This window comes from Lepisma saccharinum, chromosome 30 (genome assembly GCF_977018435.1).
Source record: "Lepisma saccharinum chromosome 30, izLepSacc3.1, whole genome shotgun sequence".
NCBI classification, from domain to species: Eukaryota; Metazoa; Arthropoda; class Insecta; order Zygentoma; family Lepismatidae; genus Lepisma; species Lepisma saccharinum.
In genome coordinates, this window is record NC_139258.1 from 16616764 (window position 1) to 16634583 (window position 17820).

At 38.3% G+C, this 17820-nt stretch overlaps 1 protein-coding gene across 1 annotated transcript in view; it reads left to right on the forward strand.

Annotated features, from left to right (window-relative positions):
- cysu (peroxidase homolog) overlaps positions 1-17038 on the forward strand; it is a 187692-nt gene extending 170654 nt beyond the window's left edge. Inside the window, exon 19 of the mRNA XM_083115657.1 lies at positions 16071-17038. Within this exon, the coding sequence (XP_082971783.1) occupies positions 16071-16967 (897 nt within the window). The 3' untranslated portion in view covers positions 16968-17038. The remainder of the gene's footprint in view (positions 1-16070) is intronic.
- The last annotated feature ends 782 nt before the right edge of the window (positions 17039-17820 follow it).

Genomic DNA, 17820 nt, shown 5'->3' on the forward strand with positions numbered 1-17820 from the left:
TACTCTCTATGATTATGCCATAATTTATTTATTAATATTAAATTTCAAGTGTATACTCGTATATAATTAATGCATGAAGCTTCAAAAAGATTAACAAGTATTCACAAGTACAATTGTTGGGATCCGGGCATCGACTTTTAAGAAACGAATTTACCGGGCCATAGGTTCATGAAGGTTGAGATCCACTGCTTTAGGGATAAACTCACCTTCTACCGTCATCACGAAAAAACAACAACAACAATTCATCTACTCAACCTCTATATTTCTAATAACCTTGATTCTGAAGCAGATAACTGGTCATGTGGCTATCCCAACATTGTGCCTGCAGTGTTCAGACAGAATTACCCGATCACGGACGGGTGCAATGTGTGTTGCCTACCCTTCTGCATTACTTATTGGCTTTGAAGCACAACTGAACTAAAGTTACCAACAAGAATATTGAACATATCTTCGAACCAATGCCAAAACCGCTAATGTGCAAATTTTTACTCTTTCGCCTAAACGCACGGCCATGAAATTAGGCGGGTGGCAGAAGTTTGCGCTGTTGCCACGTCGGAGCACAACCCCGTGTGATTGGAGGTTTAAGAGAATGAAAGATCTCGTTGTAGAGTTGGTCTTTGTAATCCATGCGATACAAACTGACAGTATTTGCTCGAAACGTCAGGGATGAAACAAAAGTGGCCCTGAGAGAAGTCGTCTGACGCACGAACTGGCAACGCGGCCCGGTTGACGTTGCCACACAGTGCGCGGGAACCAGCGACTTTTGTCCCGCTCTCGCTTTGCTTTTCCCACATGTGGCACCAGCGCAATTCTACCCAGCTGCCCATTTTCATGGCCGTGTGTTTAGTGCAGTATTTGACTACCTTTTATTGCTAGATTCCTATATTAACTCATACCGTATATCCTAATAAACAGCCATAAGTAGGTACACATTTTACCGATGACAACATTTATCCAAACGTAAAACCCTTTTTACCCAGATCTTGAATATCAAAATGGTTTTATCTCAAAGTAAGGATTAGTACATTTGTGGTTTTGGCACTGGAAGGACGATATGTTCTGTGCACGTTACGTCCAATTATCATCAACATTAGCTAACTAGTGAGAACTCAGTTCTCATCAGAACAGAATATTACCTAGATACTTTGCATTAAGAGTACATCATAAACAATAGTTTGCTACACTTCACGCGATCGGCAGTGCCACGTTCAAGATCCCTTCCTTAATGATTTCCGAAAATAGATTCTTTTCTGACACCTTGACCGGCAATGGCTGCTATTGTCTTGTCCTCCACTCCTACAACCAGGGTTGGTAGAAGTCCAAGGATTTTAAATAAATTCAATTCCGGTCCAGGAGAGAAAATCAGTGAGCGTAAATGGGTTGTGGACCGTAAAGAACCTTTTTATCTGTAAAGTATTTCAATTCAGTCCAGGGACGCTATTTCTAGGTCGATATAAATACGGTTCAGGAAACCTTTTTTTTTTCAATTAAACAATAGGCAAGTTGGACCGAATTTAAATTGTGCGAGAAAAATGTTTCCGGTCCTACAGCGGAATGCATTAGAATTTATGGGTTTCTGGAACTTTAACATCCCTGGCCACCCTCTTAAATGATATGATACAAGTATTCGCTATTTCTATGAAGTGTATTTTTGTGTATCATTGCAATTAATATTCATATTTGTTAATAATTGCATTAGTTTATCATTGAGAAAGAGAGTCTTCTTCCCTTACAAACGCAATGCGTGTTACTGGGGGATACCACCATATAGACTAAAAACTAACAATACACCAACAATGAACCTAGTGGAAGATAAGTTTTTGAAAAGAATCGTTAGAAGCCAAGAAAGCAATTTGTTAATCCATCACTGGCTTACACTTTCACGTTTCACCTCAAAAACCTGTAATTTGTCGACTTAGTTTAGCCACAGGTAAAGATATACAGAAAAGCAGATCTTCATCTAAGGCAGGAAAACCGGTGCACTGACCTCCTGCTGAGAATCCCCATTCGCCAGAAGTTTTGTAATAATCCGCTAAGAGGCGCTGAGAGGCACTACTCGCAATCTTACTTCCACTTATTCTAAGAAACAGAACAAAAGATGGCACTGCTAAATTTCAACAGCTGTCAAGCCTGACTTTACCGGAACCATTGCCCTGAAGCGATGGTTTCCGAGAAAACCTTCCACCATCAACTCGAAAGCATTTAGCAAGTCACTGTTGACCATTTTCACCATCTCGTACGAACGCAAGAAACACGCTTAACTAAATTTCCAATAAACTGCACCTTATTTGGTCCCAGGACAAATTATTTTCAGTACAAACAACGCGAACACAAGTGCCGTAAAGAAAACTGAAGCTGGTGTAACTACAACACACTTTACACTTGTCGGTATTGGACACTTGTGCACAATTACATGCCATTGCTTCTGTAATTGAATTTAACTACTATACTTATGAGTAGGGCCCGGACTTTTAGGATTTTACAGATATCATATTAGGCTTTATAAAGTGATGATTTAGCCTTTTTAGGATTTTTTACCTACTCGTATTTTTATTGAAATCAATCACAAATCTTTGCATTTACATGAGCATCAATACTGCAAACACATTTTTTTTATATATTTATTTAGCTGAAAAGTTCAATTTAGCCTTTTTAGAATCTTAACTCCTCTTAGCCGTTTTAGGACCTATAGGATTCATGTATTTCATTAAGAAATGGCTAAAACGAAAATATACAGGGTAAGTCAAAATGATGGACCTGATTACAGAAATTTATTCTGTGAACTCTAATAAACATATGTTACTGTGAGACATGTGCTTCGAAAGGTTAACTTTCAAAGTTTCGTTCCCATGCAGTGTTTCCACTTTCTACCGCTAGGAGTCAGCAGCGAGCAGGAAAATGGCGTTGACTGGAGAACAGAGATCTTTCTGTGTGCTTGATTATCATGTGAACAAGTCTGTGATTAGTGTGCAACGGCATTTCCGTACCAAATATCGGAGAGAACCACCTACGGGGAAGGCCGGCCATTCGTAAGTGGTATGAACATTTCAGATTCGGACTGCATCTGTAAACGAAAATCGACTGGCCGTCCGTTGACTGGGGAAGAGACAGTGGAACGAGTGCGCACATGTTTCGTGCGGAGTCCACAGAAGTCCACCTACCGGGCAGCGAGAGAACTTCAACTTCCACAGAAAACTGTCTGGCGGGTTCTGTGGAAACGTTTACAAATGAAACCCCACCGCTTGCAACTAGTTCAAGCCTTAAAAGACACTGATTATGCTATGCGCGGGTCCTTCTGTGCTGATTTTCTCGCATTAATGGAAACGGATGGGTTCTCTGAGAGGTTAATTTACAGTGATGAAGCAACTTTTCACCTTTCAGGGAAAGTGAATAGACACAACGTAAGGATTTGGGGAACTGCTAACCCTCATGAATTCTCCCAAAGTGAATGCCCTTTGTGCCATTTCCCATGAAAAGATTTATGGGCCCTTTTTCTTCCATAAACGTACTGTGACAGGACTTGTTTTCCTTGATATGCTGCTACTATGGCTCCTTCCACAGCTTGCAGAGGATAGCGCAGATTTCATTCTCCAATTGGATGGTGTCCCTGCGCATTAACATGGCAGCGTTTGGGACCATTTCAATGGGGCATTGGAACAACGTTTGGATAGGCCGTGCATCTCCGGAGGATCGACCTCTCCTTCATTGGCCACCTCGTTCCCCAGACTTGACCCCATCTGATTTCTTCATGTGGGGTTTTGTCAAGGATCATGTTTACGTACCACCACTTCCAACAACATTGGATGGATGACCTGCGTGCTCGCATCACAGCAGCCATTGCTGATATTGACCGCAACATGCTACACAAAGTTTGGCAGGAGATAAGACTATCGGCTTGATGTGTGCCGTATTACGCGCGGGGCTCACATAGAACACTTGTGATTTGTTTGAAAGAAACTTTGACAGTTTACCTTTCTTAGCACATGTCTCACAATAACATTTGTTTATTATATTTCACAGAATAAATGTCTGAAATCGGGTCCATCATTTTGACTTACCCTGTATATGTTATAATAGTGACGTTACTAAGTAAGGAATAAAATAGGTTAAAACCTGAGAATCCGGGCCCTACGTATGAGCAAGGAACGGATTTATATGTAAATACATATTTATGTATGAACCTGAAACCAGTAATATTTTATATTACCTTCGCGCATCATGGCATGCAGACTTGAAAATTCAGTTTTTATGTTCCATAGTTTTACATATATTAGGTTTTGGCTCATATTTTACATATTTTAGTTATTTTTACATATTTTTTCCATATTTCAGAACATTTCTCAACATATACTCCATATTCACGCAATAACATGTCCCCGTGTGACCGAAAGAGTTGGGTGACTTTCTCGCGAATAACTGACAAATTTCAAATATACTCCCTTTACTTCTTGCGATATTGAACGCAGATTTATAGTGGAACCACAAGCAAGGAAACCTGCGCAGACCAGCGACTCCTGTACAACGTACTCCCGCGTGGAGGGGAGGGGGAGAGTGAACCATGCTTCCTTATGGCCCGAGGTGGAGGGATGAAGGGAAAGCTGCGCGGGGACTTTTCGTCCAAGGTTTTTTTTCTTGTGATCGATCTATAGTCAATATAAACCCATCTTAAGGGACAGCAGAAGAAAATTCACGTTCGTACAACACAATTTTGTTATTCATTGTTTTGGAAACAGAAGATGAAAACACATTTTGTGTTGTTTTACAATTAACGTCAATCAGTGGCGGCGATTAGAGGGGGGCGGTTGCCCACTACTTTTCGCCACTTTTGCCCCCGCACTATGCTAAACCTTACCTACAAAGGGAAATATACTGTCTTTGCCCCTCGGTTTTGGAACCCAATCGCCGCCACTGACGTCAATGTAAGCGTACTGTATTTTATTTAGCTCGTGTATTGTCTTATTAAAAGCAATTTTCTTCAATTTTAATTCCATATTTAAACAGGGGCGATTCCTCCATGTAGGAAGTGAGGAACTTCCTACAGTTCATTTGCACTTATTTCCAGTTCTCTACTTTTTAGGAGTTTAGTGTTAATTAAAAGTTAATTGCGCAATGTGCGTACACTTGACCAGGTTTCCTACTTTTCGCTATCACTCGCTTTTGCTCCAGCTGCCAGCCAAAGATGACAGTTGTCCCTCTTCCCTGCTGCTGAGGAACCTCGATCTTCCACCTACAGCGGTTATATGGTCCAGCGAGGAAGAGGCAGTTGCTTCCTCATTCAGTGGTGCCAACCGTAGCATTATGGTTCTAAATCTAGCATAATTTGAACTTCGTTGGCACTTAGCACTCTGTGTTTGGCATAAGGGTAAAATCTAGCATCATCGCTAAACGCGGGTCCCTGGGAGACAGATAAATCGAATTCAATGGAAGATACTTTGAGGGAATATATTTTTTAAAGTTATATCTTATTTGTACTTCTCCAACCAATTTGTTTCAAACAAAAGGAAGTATGACGACCAAAGTACAAGCTTTTACAATCACATCTCGGTACATCCCATTCTTTTAATCTTTTCTGTATCCTCCACGATTTAGCAAATGAACATTTTATGAAAGTTGAACAAACCGCCGTTCCCAATCGTAAATTTTCTCCAGCTGTTTCAAGGACTACTGAATCCATTTAATTGGTTTTATGTGCGAAATTCTCAAACGCTGCTTAACTATAATAAATAATGGATAAACCAAGTTCGCAACTCCAAAATAGCTGCATGAATTGAACTTAAAACTATATAATTAGTTGTGTTTAGCATAATTTAAGAGTTGAAGAAGCAATATTTTTATCAGGGGATTGGCAAACACACGACGACAGGCTGGGAGGACTCCACAAACGTCGAACAAATTCAGCTTGGTCCACTCAAAAGTGGGTACAGTGTTGCAGCTAAATGTAATGGATAGTACAAGTGCTTGTTTAATTGAACACATTTTCAAAGTCTTTCCTCGGTCTGTTTACCATAACTTCCTACACCTTATAAAAGCCACGAGTCGTCACTACATTGAACTCCATATTTTGATGAAAATAAATATGTACTTTACATATTTAGCACATTTTTACTACATATAAATGCGTTCCCTGGTTATGAGCATGCCTGTTATAACTTGTGGAACAATGAAAAGAGAAAGATAATTAAGTGTGAAATAAGAACCCTGAAAAGAGTCTACAACAATAGAATAAAGCGCGAAAGCAATTATCGCATAATGATTAAAATTATTCAATGTGCAAGTAATCTACAACAGCATAATAAGCGTAAAGGGAAAATTTGCAATCATAATATCACTTAACAAAATTGGCTTCATTGATTATAAAAATCGGATTAAAATAATGCGCAACATTGATGATGTAATGTATGATGAAGGAAAGAAGCACAAGAAAGCAACATTTGTTTTATTACTTACCAGATTATGAAAGTCTTGCAGCCATCTTAAGTCAAAACATCCTTGAATTCACTCTCAGCCAAGACACCAAATTGCACTCCTGTAAAGATGAGAGACTGGTATTAGTAGCTTCAAACAAACGATAAAAACGCAAACCAATTAATTTCAGTTACAAAGTAAGATAAACAATCTGCACTCGTGATGTCACGCTTTTCTCATTATTTGTTCATTTTTTTAAGGATCTAACTTCTCGCACAACTAATCTGTAAATGTAAGGTCGAGCTCCACAGATATATGACGTCGCAAGAAACTCTGAACACCAAACCTATACTCTGTCTCTTGAATCTATAGATCAAGATTGCGCATTCATTTATTTATTTACTGCCCTCAACAGAGGTAAACCTCCAATTACAGACGGCAGAAAAAAACCCAAAGAAAACAATACAATTAGCAAATATATATATATACATACATCAACCGATAATACAAGTAATCAATAACAATCAATAATGAAATTAAACAATCTGGCCTTTTCTCTTTGCGACGAGCTAAAGGACATACGCTCAATTTACTAATTTAGATCAGATATCCATGACTCAATAACTGAATTTCAACTTTGCCTGGTAACGCTGGTGACGAGTGCAGATCGCTGGAGATTAAAATTTTATACTTTCAGATTTTCAAATAGGATTTCAGATAATTTACAACTAACAATAACCCCTTTCCATAGCCACAGCAATAACCCAATTTACACATGCGAAATTCCCCCCTTCTGAAAGAGAAGAATTAATCATTTAAACATTTTCATAAACACCAAATACAAATGGAAGAAAATATTTTAGCACGTAAATATGAACATCAGAAACAGTAAACTTATTTATTGTATTCAATTTAACACATATTTCCTGCGTATTAAAGCATCAACAATCTGTCCTTATTAATTAAGAGACGTAAAATAAAAACTGTCGATACGTGAACGAAAATTACCCATCAAAGTCATATAGCATGCACCTTTAATGCCATATAAGGAATTACAAAGTCCTAATTAGTTCCTATTTTGACATAGATCCAATCTGGGAACATGCTCCTCGTTTATTTTGATTAGTGCTATGCGTTTCTTGCACGAAAATGAATCGTTTTACGTGTGCACCGAGCCCTTTTCAAACATGGCGTCGATGGCCATTTTGTAAATAACGCATGGTCTGCGACGTGTACTAGTACCGTTTCCCGTAAAATTCAACACACGCGAGATAGCTATCTCATGAACAACTTTGCTTAAACGTTGTAAACACGATCTTCGAGAATTTTCTTCCCATTGAAGTCACTTAAGATAATTAATTTCCTCACCTGGTGTGTCGGGAACGACGAATCCAGCACGCCCGAGTCCACTCTTACCTCTCTCTTCCTGAGAGCTCCATTCCTTTCCAACACCTATTTTTGCGATGTGCTTTCACTTCTTGCTATTATCTGCCGTTTTGTCCTAACTGCAGATGTAAAATTCCTCCCTAAAGCACGGAAACAATTCTGATTTCCTCCCCTGTAGTGACATTACTCTGTTCACTCCATGTTTTTTCTTTCGGAAGTCCTTCTCCACCACTGCACACCCCTATCGATCACTGTTAGTCATTTTTGCAGAGCACATTTGTCTTTTCCAAACAACAATTTTTCATGATTTAAATACCACACGTTAACAGATATGTATATGCGTTAAGGAACCCAGAGTAATGCTCAATAAGATAAACTTTTTGCTGATAATTAACCAAAGGCATCTCGATCAAAACGCTGTATATTTTATTATTTTGCGCCATAACTGCGAATTGCCCATGCGTGCAGTGACCGACACATCAAAATGTCCTTGTGCATAAGGAAACCGCGAGAAAATCGGATCTTAAACAAAGGAATTTACAATTCAAATGCGCCCGACGGTCAGAGCCATCTAGCGATTCTTCGCGTAACTGTTAAAGCAACAAAGTTTTCATATTGCATAGGCATTCCACCTATCGTGAATTCTCTGCACTTGATGAGTTCATCGTCTTAGAACTTGAGTTGGGCTACTATACCCGAGCAAAACACACACGAAACTCAAGTTTCCAGAATACATTATGACAGTTCGTCATATCTTGTCTTTCACCATACAAGAACAAAGACTTGTGCAATAATTACAGACATAAAATCCCTATAGATATATAATTGTAGAATACAATGGAAAATAATGGGGAGAATAGGGATACCGGAATGATTACAGTGTATTTTTGTCATAATTCTGATTCAATCATTTTTTATATAGTTTGAACGGCAATGATAAATCTAAGGCCTGCTTATTCATTGAAAGCGTATTATACAAATCACACATTCTACTTAATGGGCTGCTTTTATATTTCTCAGTTTTGGGAATTTTCGGAATCAGTAAGTTTCGCCCACGTAAATTACTTTTTCTCGTATTGAATTGCAGTTGACTGAGGAAATAACTATTGTCTAATATACCGTTTACAGTTTTATGTAAATATAAGTGATACAGAATATTCCGCCTATTACAAAGGCTCTTAAAATTAAATTCATGCAGCAAATTTTGATATGGCACATTATATTGCACTGGCTTATTATATTTTATATAATATAAATACCTCAAAAAATTATTCTGTGTTCTCTCCACGGTATTTTCATGCGATTTGTAGATTGATGACCAGATAATAGAAGCATATTCCAGTCTACTTCTTACAATACTGTTGCATAACGGAAGAGAAGGGGAGAAAGCGAATTGGTGGAACAAAGCAGTGCGCGCTGCTGGAAACAGCCGGTATCTGCACTCACTTCTCCTCTCACGAGTCGATTTCAATTTTCCTTTATTAAAGGGCGAGGTTCAGCCTGCGACTGTTCTACCACCTAACTCCAATGGATACCAGTGGCGTAGCATGGACATTTCGGGTGGGAACGCCAAGTCCGAAGGAAGGGTCGGCCCTTTCTTGCTTAATAATTTACTTATGGAATTAGTCGCCACAGGTATTGTTTATTTGCCTGAAATCAGCTGGGTTTTCAATAAAACATCATCCATGCATGTTTTAGCTAGAAAATTAGATGCCTCACTATGCCACAAATGTTTTGAACTCTGGTGTTTTATACCCTTTTTATACCTTTCTGCATGACGCAAGTCATTAAAAACCTACCTGAATCACAAGCGCCTCTGCACAACAGTAGACGTCATTGTTGTGGATGATCCAACTACTGATTGATTTGGTTTCTTTTACTTCGCTTTTCTACCACTTTTGGTTAATTGCGAATATGAATATGAGTGATGATATTGATGAAGGGACACTGACAAAGAACACCCGTGCTCACGCCGGATTCGAACCAGGGACCTCTGTCGTCTTGGCGCCCTGTGCAAAGCAGAGTGGATGGTCCAAATATCGTACACTCTACTGACGTAACAGTGCCGATTAGTAATTCAGACCACTGTTTATTAATAATAATAATCCTTTGCGCGACAGCCCATGGAGGGCATTGGCTTACCTACCGACTGCCGGTCTCCCTCCCACGCTTTCCTTCGTCACCTCTAAGCGTGGAGATCTGCAACCAGTATTGGAATAGTCAGGGGGTCAGCCCGACGTATCCCCAGCCGTTATAGTAGGTCTCCGTGACCGGATTACGCTCACTCACTCGGAGCTCCCCAATTTCCTCACGATGGTGGGTTGCCACCGGCCCTATACGTAGGCTGAATAAATTCCGACCAGAGCCGGATTCGAACCTACGCCGTCCCGCAGCGAACGTTTATTACATCTTGAGAATGCTGATAAACATTTTAAAATAATTTTGTCCAGAGACCATTCTATGTTAAGAGTTTTCAAATGAATGCTAAACATTTCCATTGACACAATATTAAGCAGTTAGATAATAACGAAAAAAAATAACAATAAAATAATAATAATAGTTTTGCGGGTTAAGTGGTAGAGCAGCCACAGGCTGAATTTCTACCACGAGGACTTCACCAACTTATTTGACAAAAACTGTGTTGATCTTTTAGTTTCTAATGCACACCGCTGTTCGTGCGATAAATTATACAATGCAGTGGCCATTAAGAAGCAGTATATTTGAGATTGGTAATGTTACGTCAGTCAATATTGCGTATTGTAGCATCACATAGCACGAGTTGCATGAGCGCGAAGAGCGAAGAACCGGGTAGGAATTCTACCGCTGTCGTCTGCTTCAGAAGGCAGAAAGGGTCACATGAACCAATCACGGTAGACCTCTCTGCTCCGTACGCTGGCGTACGAGAGAGCATTTACGCGCGTGCTGTAGAAATCGAAGCTTTCCCTCCAGAAAGGCAGCAAGGAATATAGGAGTCCTGTACGCCGAACCTGCTCGGCGTCCGGCCGGGAAAGGCATTGAAAAAAGATGCTAGAACGAGTGTTGAGAATGGAGCGTTGCAAGCGGATCGCGAAAAATAGCTATTATAATGCTATGAAGGTCAAACATATATGAAATTAGTCACGCTTTACTTTATAATAACAGCATTTAAGCATTTTTGAAATTTTAACTTTGGAAACGCCGGGCGTACGGGCGTAATTTATCGCTACGCCACTGATGTATACATATACATACTAAATACATTCGTTCTACATACTAAATGTTTGTACAATAACAAACAAAGAAGAAAGAAAGAAACAAAGAAGACACAAAAAGAACAAATACAAAATTGAGAACAAAGGCTCGTCTACACACTAAAAAAAGAAAAGGATTGAAAACAAATACACAAAGGATACACAAATTAATTGAAATTATTGTGCTTGGTGTGATATAGTTAAGACTAATACAAATTAATATTATGTAAAAACATATACACGAGAAAGGACAATATATCGTAAAGAGTTGGCAACATGTAAGGGAGAAAGTAAACAAGCAAAATTAAAATACTTGTTTTTAGGAAGTTGGTTCAGAAATGAGAGCTATTATTCGTGAGTGCTGAAACACAGATATTGTTCATTTAACAATAGAGTTTTTAGTTTGTTTTTTGAAGTTGTTGCGATTAGTGAGGAAGTTCATTCCACGCTCTTGCAGCTGAATATGTGAATGATGATTCGAAAAGCACTAGTGTGTGCTTTGGAAGCTCAAGTTTTGATGTTCCCCTTGTTTTGTAATCGTGTATTTCCCTACTGGATTTTTATTTCTTGAATAGGTTTTTAGGTGTTTTGGTCTGTAAAAGATTATGAATAAAACAATACAGATGTAATTTTCGGCGTCTGGCCATGTTCAACATTTTGTTTGAGTATAAGGTTGGGAGTATATGATCATATTTTCTTATATGGTACACGAAATGGAAAATATTGGTCGAGCCCTCGGGAGCAACAACAACAACTACCTCAGAGACTTCTTTTCGTTTGCTTGCTCCAGAGATCACCGGGACAGAGTATGGTCTGTCTAAACTACTGGCAGAACCAGGAGCAGAATTATGATAGGTAGTAAGCATGAGGGGATCCAAATGTATTTTTCTGAGGAGGGGGTTCACCGAACGTGTGGGCTCCCCGATGACGCAGTGTTAACGTGTCGTCTTGTAATCAAGGAGTTCCGGGTTCGATCCCCGGTTGAGGGACATTGCATACTGGTTTGGATTCCGCACTAAACTGTAGACTCAGTCCCGATTAGCCAAGCTGAGCATAAGGTGGATTCGGAAACAAGTTGCAACGTCCCCCGGTTGTACACCAGTCGTCAGAAAGTTAGTCCGCTACTCCTTTAGTCGGGAACATGAGAATCTTTGCAAATCATCAGTGCTTGCTGGGTAGAAAAGAAACACAACATTGTTTTCAAAGTTAAACGCAGTTTTATAATCACTTATATTTCATAAACACTTACCAATAAAACACTAGAACATTCAATACTAACGTTGGGCAATTCCCTCACATATAGCGAAAGTCAAATTACATAATTAATTGCTTACTTTCAACTTATCGGCAAGAAGAAAACTCGAAGAACCGAAAATCTATTCTTGAATTCTCCCCGTTTCCAAGTTGTTATTGATTCTTTACCTTCACGTGTTTTCAAACTCAGTCTGTCGTCAGGTGAGAAACATTCAGGTGGGTTCACTTCCTCTGCTGAGATGAGAAAGTGACGTCAACACGAACAGATTATGACGTATTTATAAACATATATACAAGTTCCAACCACAACTGTATCAATCTAATTGTAGTTGTCTGTGACAACTTGCACATTATTTGAAGTAACAAACATTTTAATAATCTTAACTTCATACAAATATAAAACCTTAAACGCTCAGGTTCGTTACAAAGTTTTGACTTTTTGTGTTGTTCATTTCGAAAACACGAATCCTCGATAAATGCGATTTTCTATCCTGTATGTATGCAACCACGCAACGAGGAAAAACGGTTGCCACTGACATTACTTCTGTTGGAAAGCGACAAATTTTGTAGTACGGTACGGTATCCTGACGATTGTAAATCTCTCTTGCAAATGTTATGAATTCCTTCCTTTATGCAAACGCATCCAATAAGCAACATATATTATTTCATGAAAAACCCCTACCAAGAAGCCAGTTAGAGTGAACACTAAAGCTGTACTTCAACAAGAGAATTAGACTTGCTTTATCTACTAATGCATGTAAAAATGTAACTTTTGCAACAACTTTGTGAACAGCGTAATAAGGAACTTCTTACACTCATCTTTGAAATGAATAACTCGCAATTGCTTAAGAATTTTAAGAGCAGAAGTTCCAAATCCCACATTAACATCCTTTGACATATTTAAAGGCATGCGGTTCATCAACAGCCAAATGTTCCTAAGGGTTATGCACATTATCCATTACATGTTTCTGAATAAAGCAGTCTGCAATGTTTTGACAAATAATGTGCAGCTGCTTATCACTGTCAAAGCAAAAATTCTTGACCATAAGTACAATTTCTTGATTTCCATGACTTTCTTGGCTGATAGACACCCTATATCTGTACGTTAAAGAAAATTACAAGTAGCAAAATGTTGCAGTGAAATAAATTTCGATTGAAAGAATCTGAAAATGTATGCTCTTGAAAAACATTTTTTTCTAGCAAAATTAGTTCAGGCACAATCTAAATTTTGAAGAAAAAAAATATAGTAAGTAACTCTTCTGCTGTGAAGTTGATTTTCCCATTATAATCATTAATCCTACCCCATCCTGTGACTGGCAGAATCAACACTGGTTGCAGAAAATCTTTTGTGTTTGGAGACAAAACTATTTTGAAGTCTTCTTTTCAGTGGCGATTATGAAGGTCCACGGTGCGGGGGTAGGAGGAAGAGAAAGGAAGGGGGTTAAACCGTTTGTTTCGTACCACAGTCATTAAGGAACCTTTGTTCCATAATGTAAAGAGCATAGAAAACTTCCCTCTCTGAAATGTATGTGAAACACTGATGACACGCTGTAACTGTGCATCAAAGAGTTATTTTTGTTTGTCAAATGTCAAACAAGTGGCTTTGACCAATAATATAATACAATTCTAACAATGCACAATGATCTACGTGACCAGGTAACCACTAAAATGTATACAGTGATGGAAGTCTCCTTGTCATAGTTAAGTCATAGGTATTGCCTATACATCAGTACAGGTAAAATGTAACCATATTATTATTTTATTGCAATTTTCTTGCACACAGTATAAATGGTGGTGTTGATTCTTCCTTAAAATCCTTCTTGAGTGTAAAGACCTAGCGTACATGAAGCTAAAGGGATAAATTATGAAATTTGATTTATAAATGGTCCTCTTAATCAATTCTAACCGGAGGCTTAAAACTAGTATTGCAAATTCTGCTTTTGCTTGTGTGTATTGGCGCTTTTATCACCATACATTGTGGGAATTAAACTTTTGCTCTTGGGGGACATTTTCAATTGTCACTTAAGGCAACAACGCCGAGGTTGTAAAAACTTGCAACACGCACAGGTTCCATTTCTGATAGATCCTTATCTACATTATTATCTGAGCCTCGTACTGCAGATATTTGGATAGTTTATACTTTGGCTCGAAAACATAGTTTTGCATGACGCATAGGGAAGCCTGCGAAACCGTTCGACACCGGGTGGGAGTATGTGAAGGTGCGCCGGTCCACGATCCGACGCGTGCATGCGTGTGTGGAAGCAAGAGGAGGACATTTTGAACATTTATTATGAGTAGAGCCCGGAAGTATGGCAAAATGCCTCTTTTTATCTACTGGATATATTGATAAAAATTTTCCGGATATACGTTTTTTATGTTGTTTCGAATGTTTCAGAAGCCTTTTCATTTGCCTATTTGGGACCCCACTGCCTATTTTTAATTATAATGCCTTTTTTTGCCTTTTTCAATGAAATTGGACCATTTTTTTTTAAAAAAAAAAAGTGTGTGTATAAATTATTTTTTCCCAAAAAACGTTGTTGGCGTTTATTTTTCTTCCGTTTATTATGTGAATAATTTTCGCCTTATTTAAGTAATATTGAACTCACGCATGTTTCAACATTGCTGAAGGAGAAAAGTGTGAGGAAAAAGTATTTCATGCTGAGTTAGGATATTGCCTTTCGGTTAACATTTCCTTGTGCATGATTGACTGCTGAAAACCTGTTGCAGAACGTCTGCACAATTACGTCATCACGTCCAGCGTCCGTGTCAGGACGTTATTGACAAGAAACAACACTAATGCCCAAGCCTTTGCATGGATTCCAAAATCAAGTTATCTATCTTTAGTTTAGTTCTGCACTTTGGAGGGAAAGGATCGTGTAGTTGTGATCATGCCGAAATTTAGTGTGCCATTAAGTGATAAATTACATGGTTACGTGCGTGAATTTGGTGAAAATTGAAATGCTCTTCCCAATGTAGATTTTAACATTTTGCCAGAAATTATAGATAAAAGTAAGCGACTTCCAACTGTGCCTTTTTTTCGGTTTATTTTGCCTTTTTTTCATTTTAGTGCCTATTTTCCACATAATAAATGCCATTTTGCCTACCTATTTTAACGAAAATAAATGCCTGAACTTCCGGGCTCTAATTATGAGTTTCTGAGTTGATGACAGTTTCAACATTTGCTAATAAGCTGACAATGTCTAACAGATGTGTCAGAATGTTCTTTCATTAATAACTGAGATACGAAGGATTTTCGGACATAAAAGTTCGTACTTTTTATGTCTTTTTATTAATATAACAAACGTTTTTTGGGTTTTTGCGAGGTTTTAAATTTAATATTTTAATATTTTTTTATCCTCACCATAAATTTAAAACCCCCCAAAAGCGTTTGTTCTATTAATAAAAAGTACGAACTTTTTGATTTGGGCAAATAAGAAACTAGAGAAAAATGTTGAAATAGAGCAAAAAAATCAAATTTATGAAACTTTATTGTAGTTGCGGCACCTCAAGACATGCTCCCATTAATATCAAATTTTATTTTTGTCGTTTTTACATGAAAAGGCAACTTTTCCGCACTATTTAATTTTTTAAAAAAATATATATTTTTTTTTTCGTTCCGCCCAAGTGTACAATGATTCCTGGCATGAATAAAGAGGAAATATTTGGTTTGCCTAGCGGCGGAAAATCCCTTGGCTAATTTACAGCCTCCTTCTAGGATTCGGACTGGAATCATCATGTTCCGATCGGAACAACGCTATAAATTTCACTTATCACTGGTGTACTTTTTCATTTCAGGATGACAGCTTTAGGGGAAAACCCTTCTCTACCGAATCCCACTACGGCGACGACGCTGAAGAAAATGGCTACGATTTCTTCGATCATGGATTCAGCAAATCTGTCTTCCCGTACATGTTCAAGAACTTCATGTCCACCAACAACGCACCATACGGGAACATTCAACCCCCAGCCGAGTTGACGCGATACAGCAACGGCTTGCTGGCGGACCACAAACAGGAACTCAAAATGATATTGAACTACAACGGAAATTTTCCTAATGGAATGTCCAGGACAAAATATTTCCAAGTCGCGTACTCGCCTGTTAAACCTTCAAGCTCAGAGAGTGTAGAATATGGAACGGCGCAAGCATACACAAGTCTAAAACCTATAGAAGCAGAAAATGTGCATTTAGTAAGAAATGATACATTTGAGAGTAACAGGACTGCGCCACTAAAGGTACGACTGAGGCCAAAAAGAAAACTGCTGACATCTGGCGGAATGACTGAAGCTATAATATCTTCATTTTCCACTAAAATTGCAAACTTCAGCCAGAAACTGAAATTCCCGGAGCCCCCGAACGAAGCAAGAAGTTCCGGCAACCGCTCAGAGATGGCAGAGCATGACGAGTTCCAGCGGACAGTGCCATCTAACGGAAGGCGGACGAACTTAGAGCACAAATATGACAATCGCGAACGACATCAAAATAGTGAATACAATATCTCTCCTTTGTTGCCCCCAACTACGGTTGATATGAAAGATTTAGTTCATGAACGGACTGTGCCCTGCCTTCTGGCAGAAGGCTGTAATGTACAAAATTCGAATTACAGCCCAGTTCAGCAAGTGTCAACCAATATGAAAGGTGTTGCTCATTTTAGCCAATCAAAACCTGCCAAATCTTACGTCAATCATACGTAATGTGATAATTACGTCATTGACTTCCCAATACATGTAAATTCATCCCCTCTCGCTCATTCATAATTCCTGTATTGTAAGTATATGTAAATAAATAACTTTATACAGTGCTGTATTTATAATTTAATACTATGTTTTCATTTCTATTTTGTCTGTGAAATGAACAATGGAGTGCACATTCAATGATTTTTTTAAAAAAATATCCAGCAGTCAGAGAAATGTTAAGTATAATGATATCACATATTTTTAACAACTTCTAGATAGAGAAAACTATCCTACAGAGAGATTAAAAATATGTAAAGCCAAACACTATGCTCTTTCGTGTCGTAACTTTTGATGCTCCATGATGTAGTGTGCCAAAATTATGCAACTGGCTAAACTCAGTAATTTATCTCAGGAAGATTCACTGATTTAAAAAGGAAGCCAGTAGTTTTGACAGTTTTTTTAAAATAACTAATTCTTGTAAATATCTGATATTCAAATTTACAAGAAAAAACATGATAGAACAATAGAATGTTACATGTTCAACATCTGATAAATTATATTATGGGTCTACTAATATTTTCAATACGTATCTAATAAACAACAGTCCTTTGTTTTCTTCCTTAGATTCCACAATCGAACATTATCTACGTATTTTATCACATTCTGTTCACAGTTTCGTACCAACAGCAAATATGGGAACAATTAATGTCCGGTAATTTTCTTCAGAACTAGCTATGTGAGACTTGCAAAATAAAAAATTAAAATATTTCCACCCGTGTCTCGACAGCCCTGTAAGGGCCTTGAGTAGTGGTATTGATGCTACTATAAACCCAAGAAAGGAAGAGCTCCCCTCATGCAGATTTGCTATACT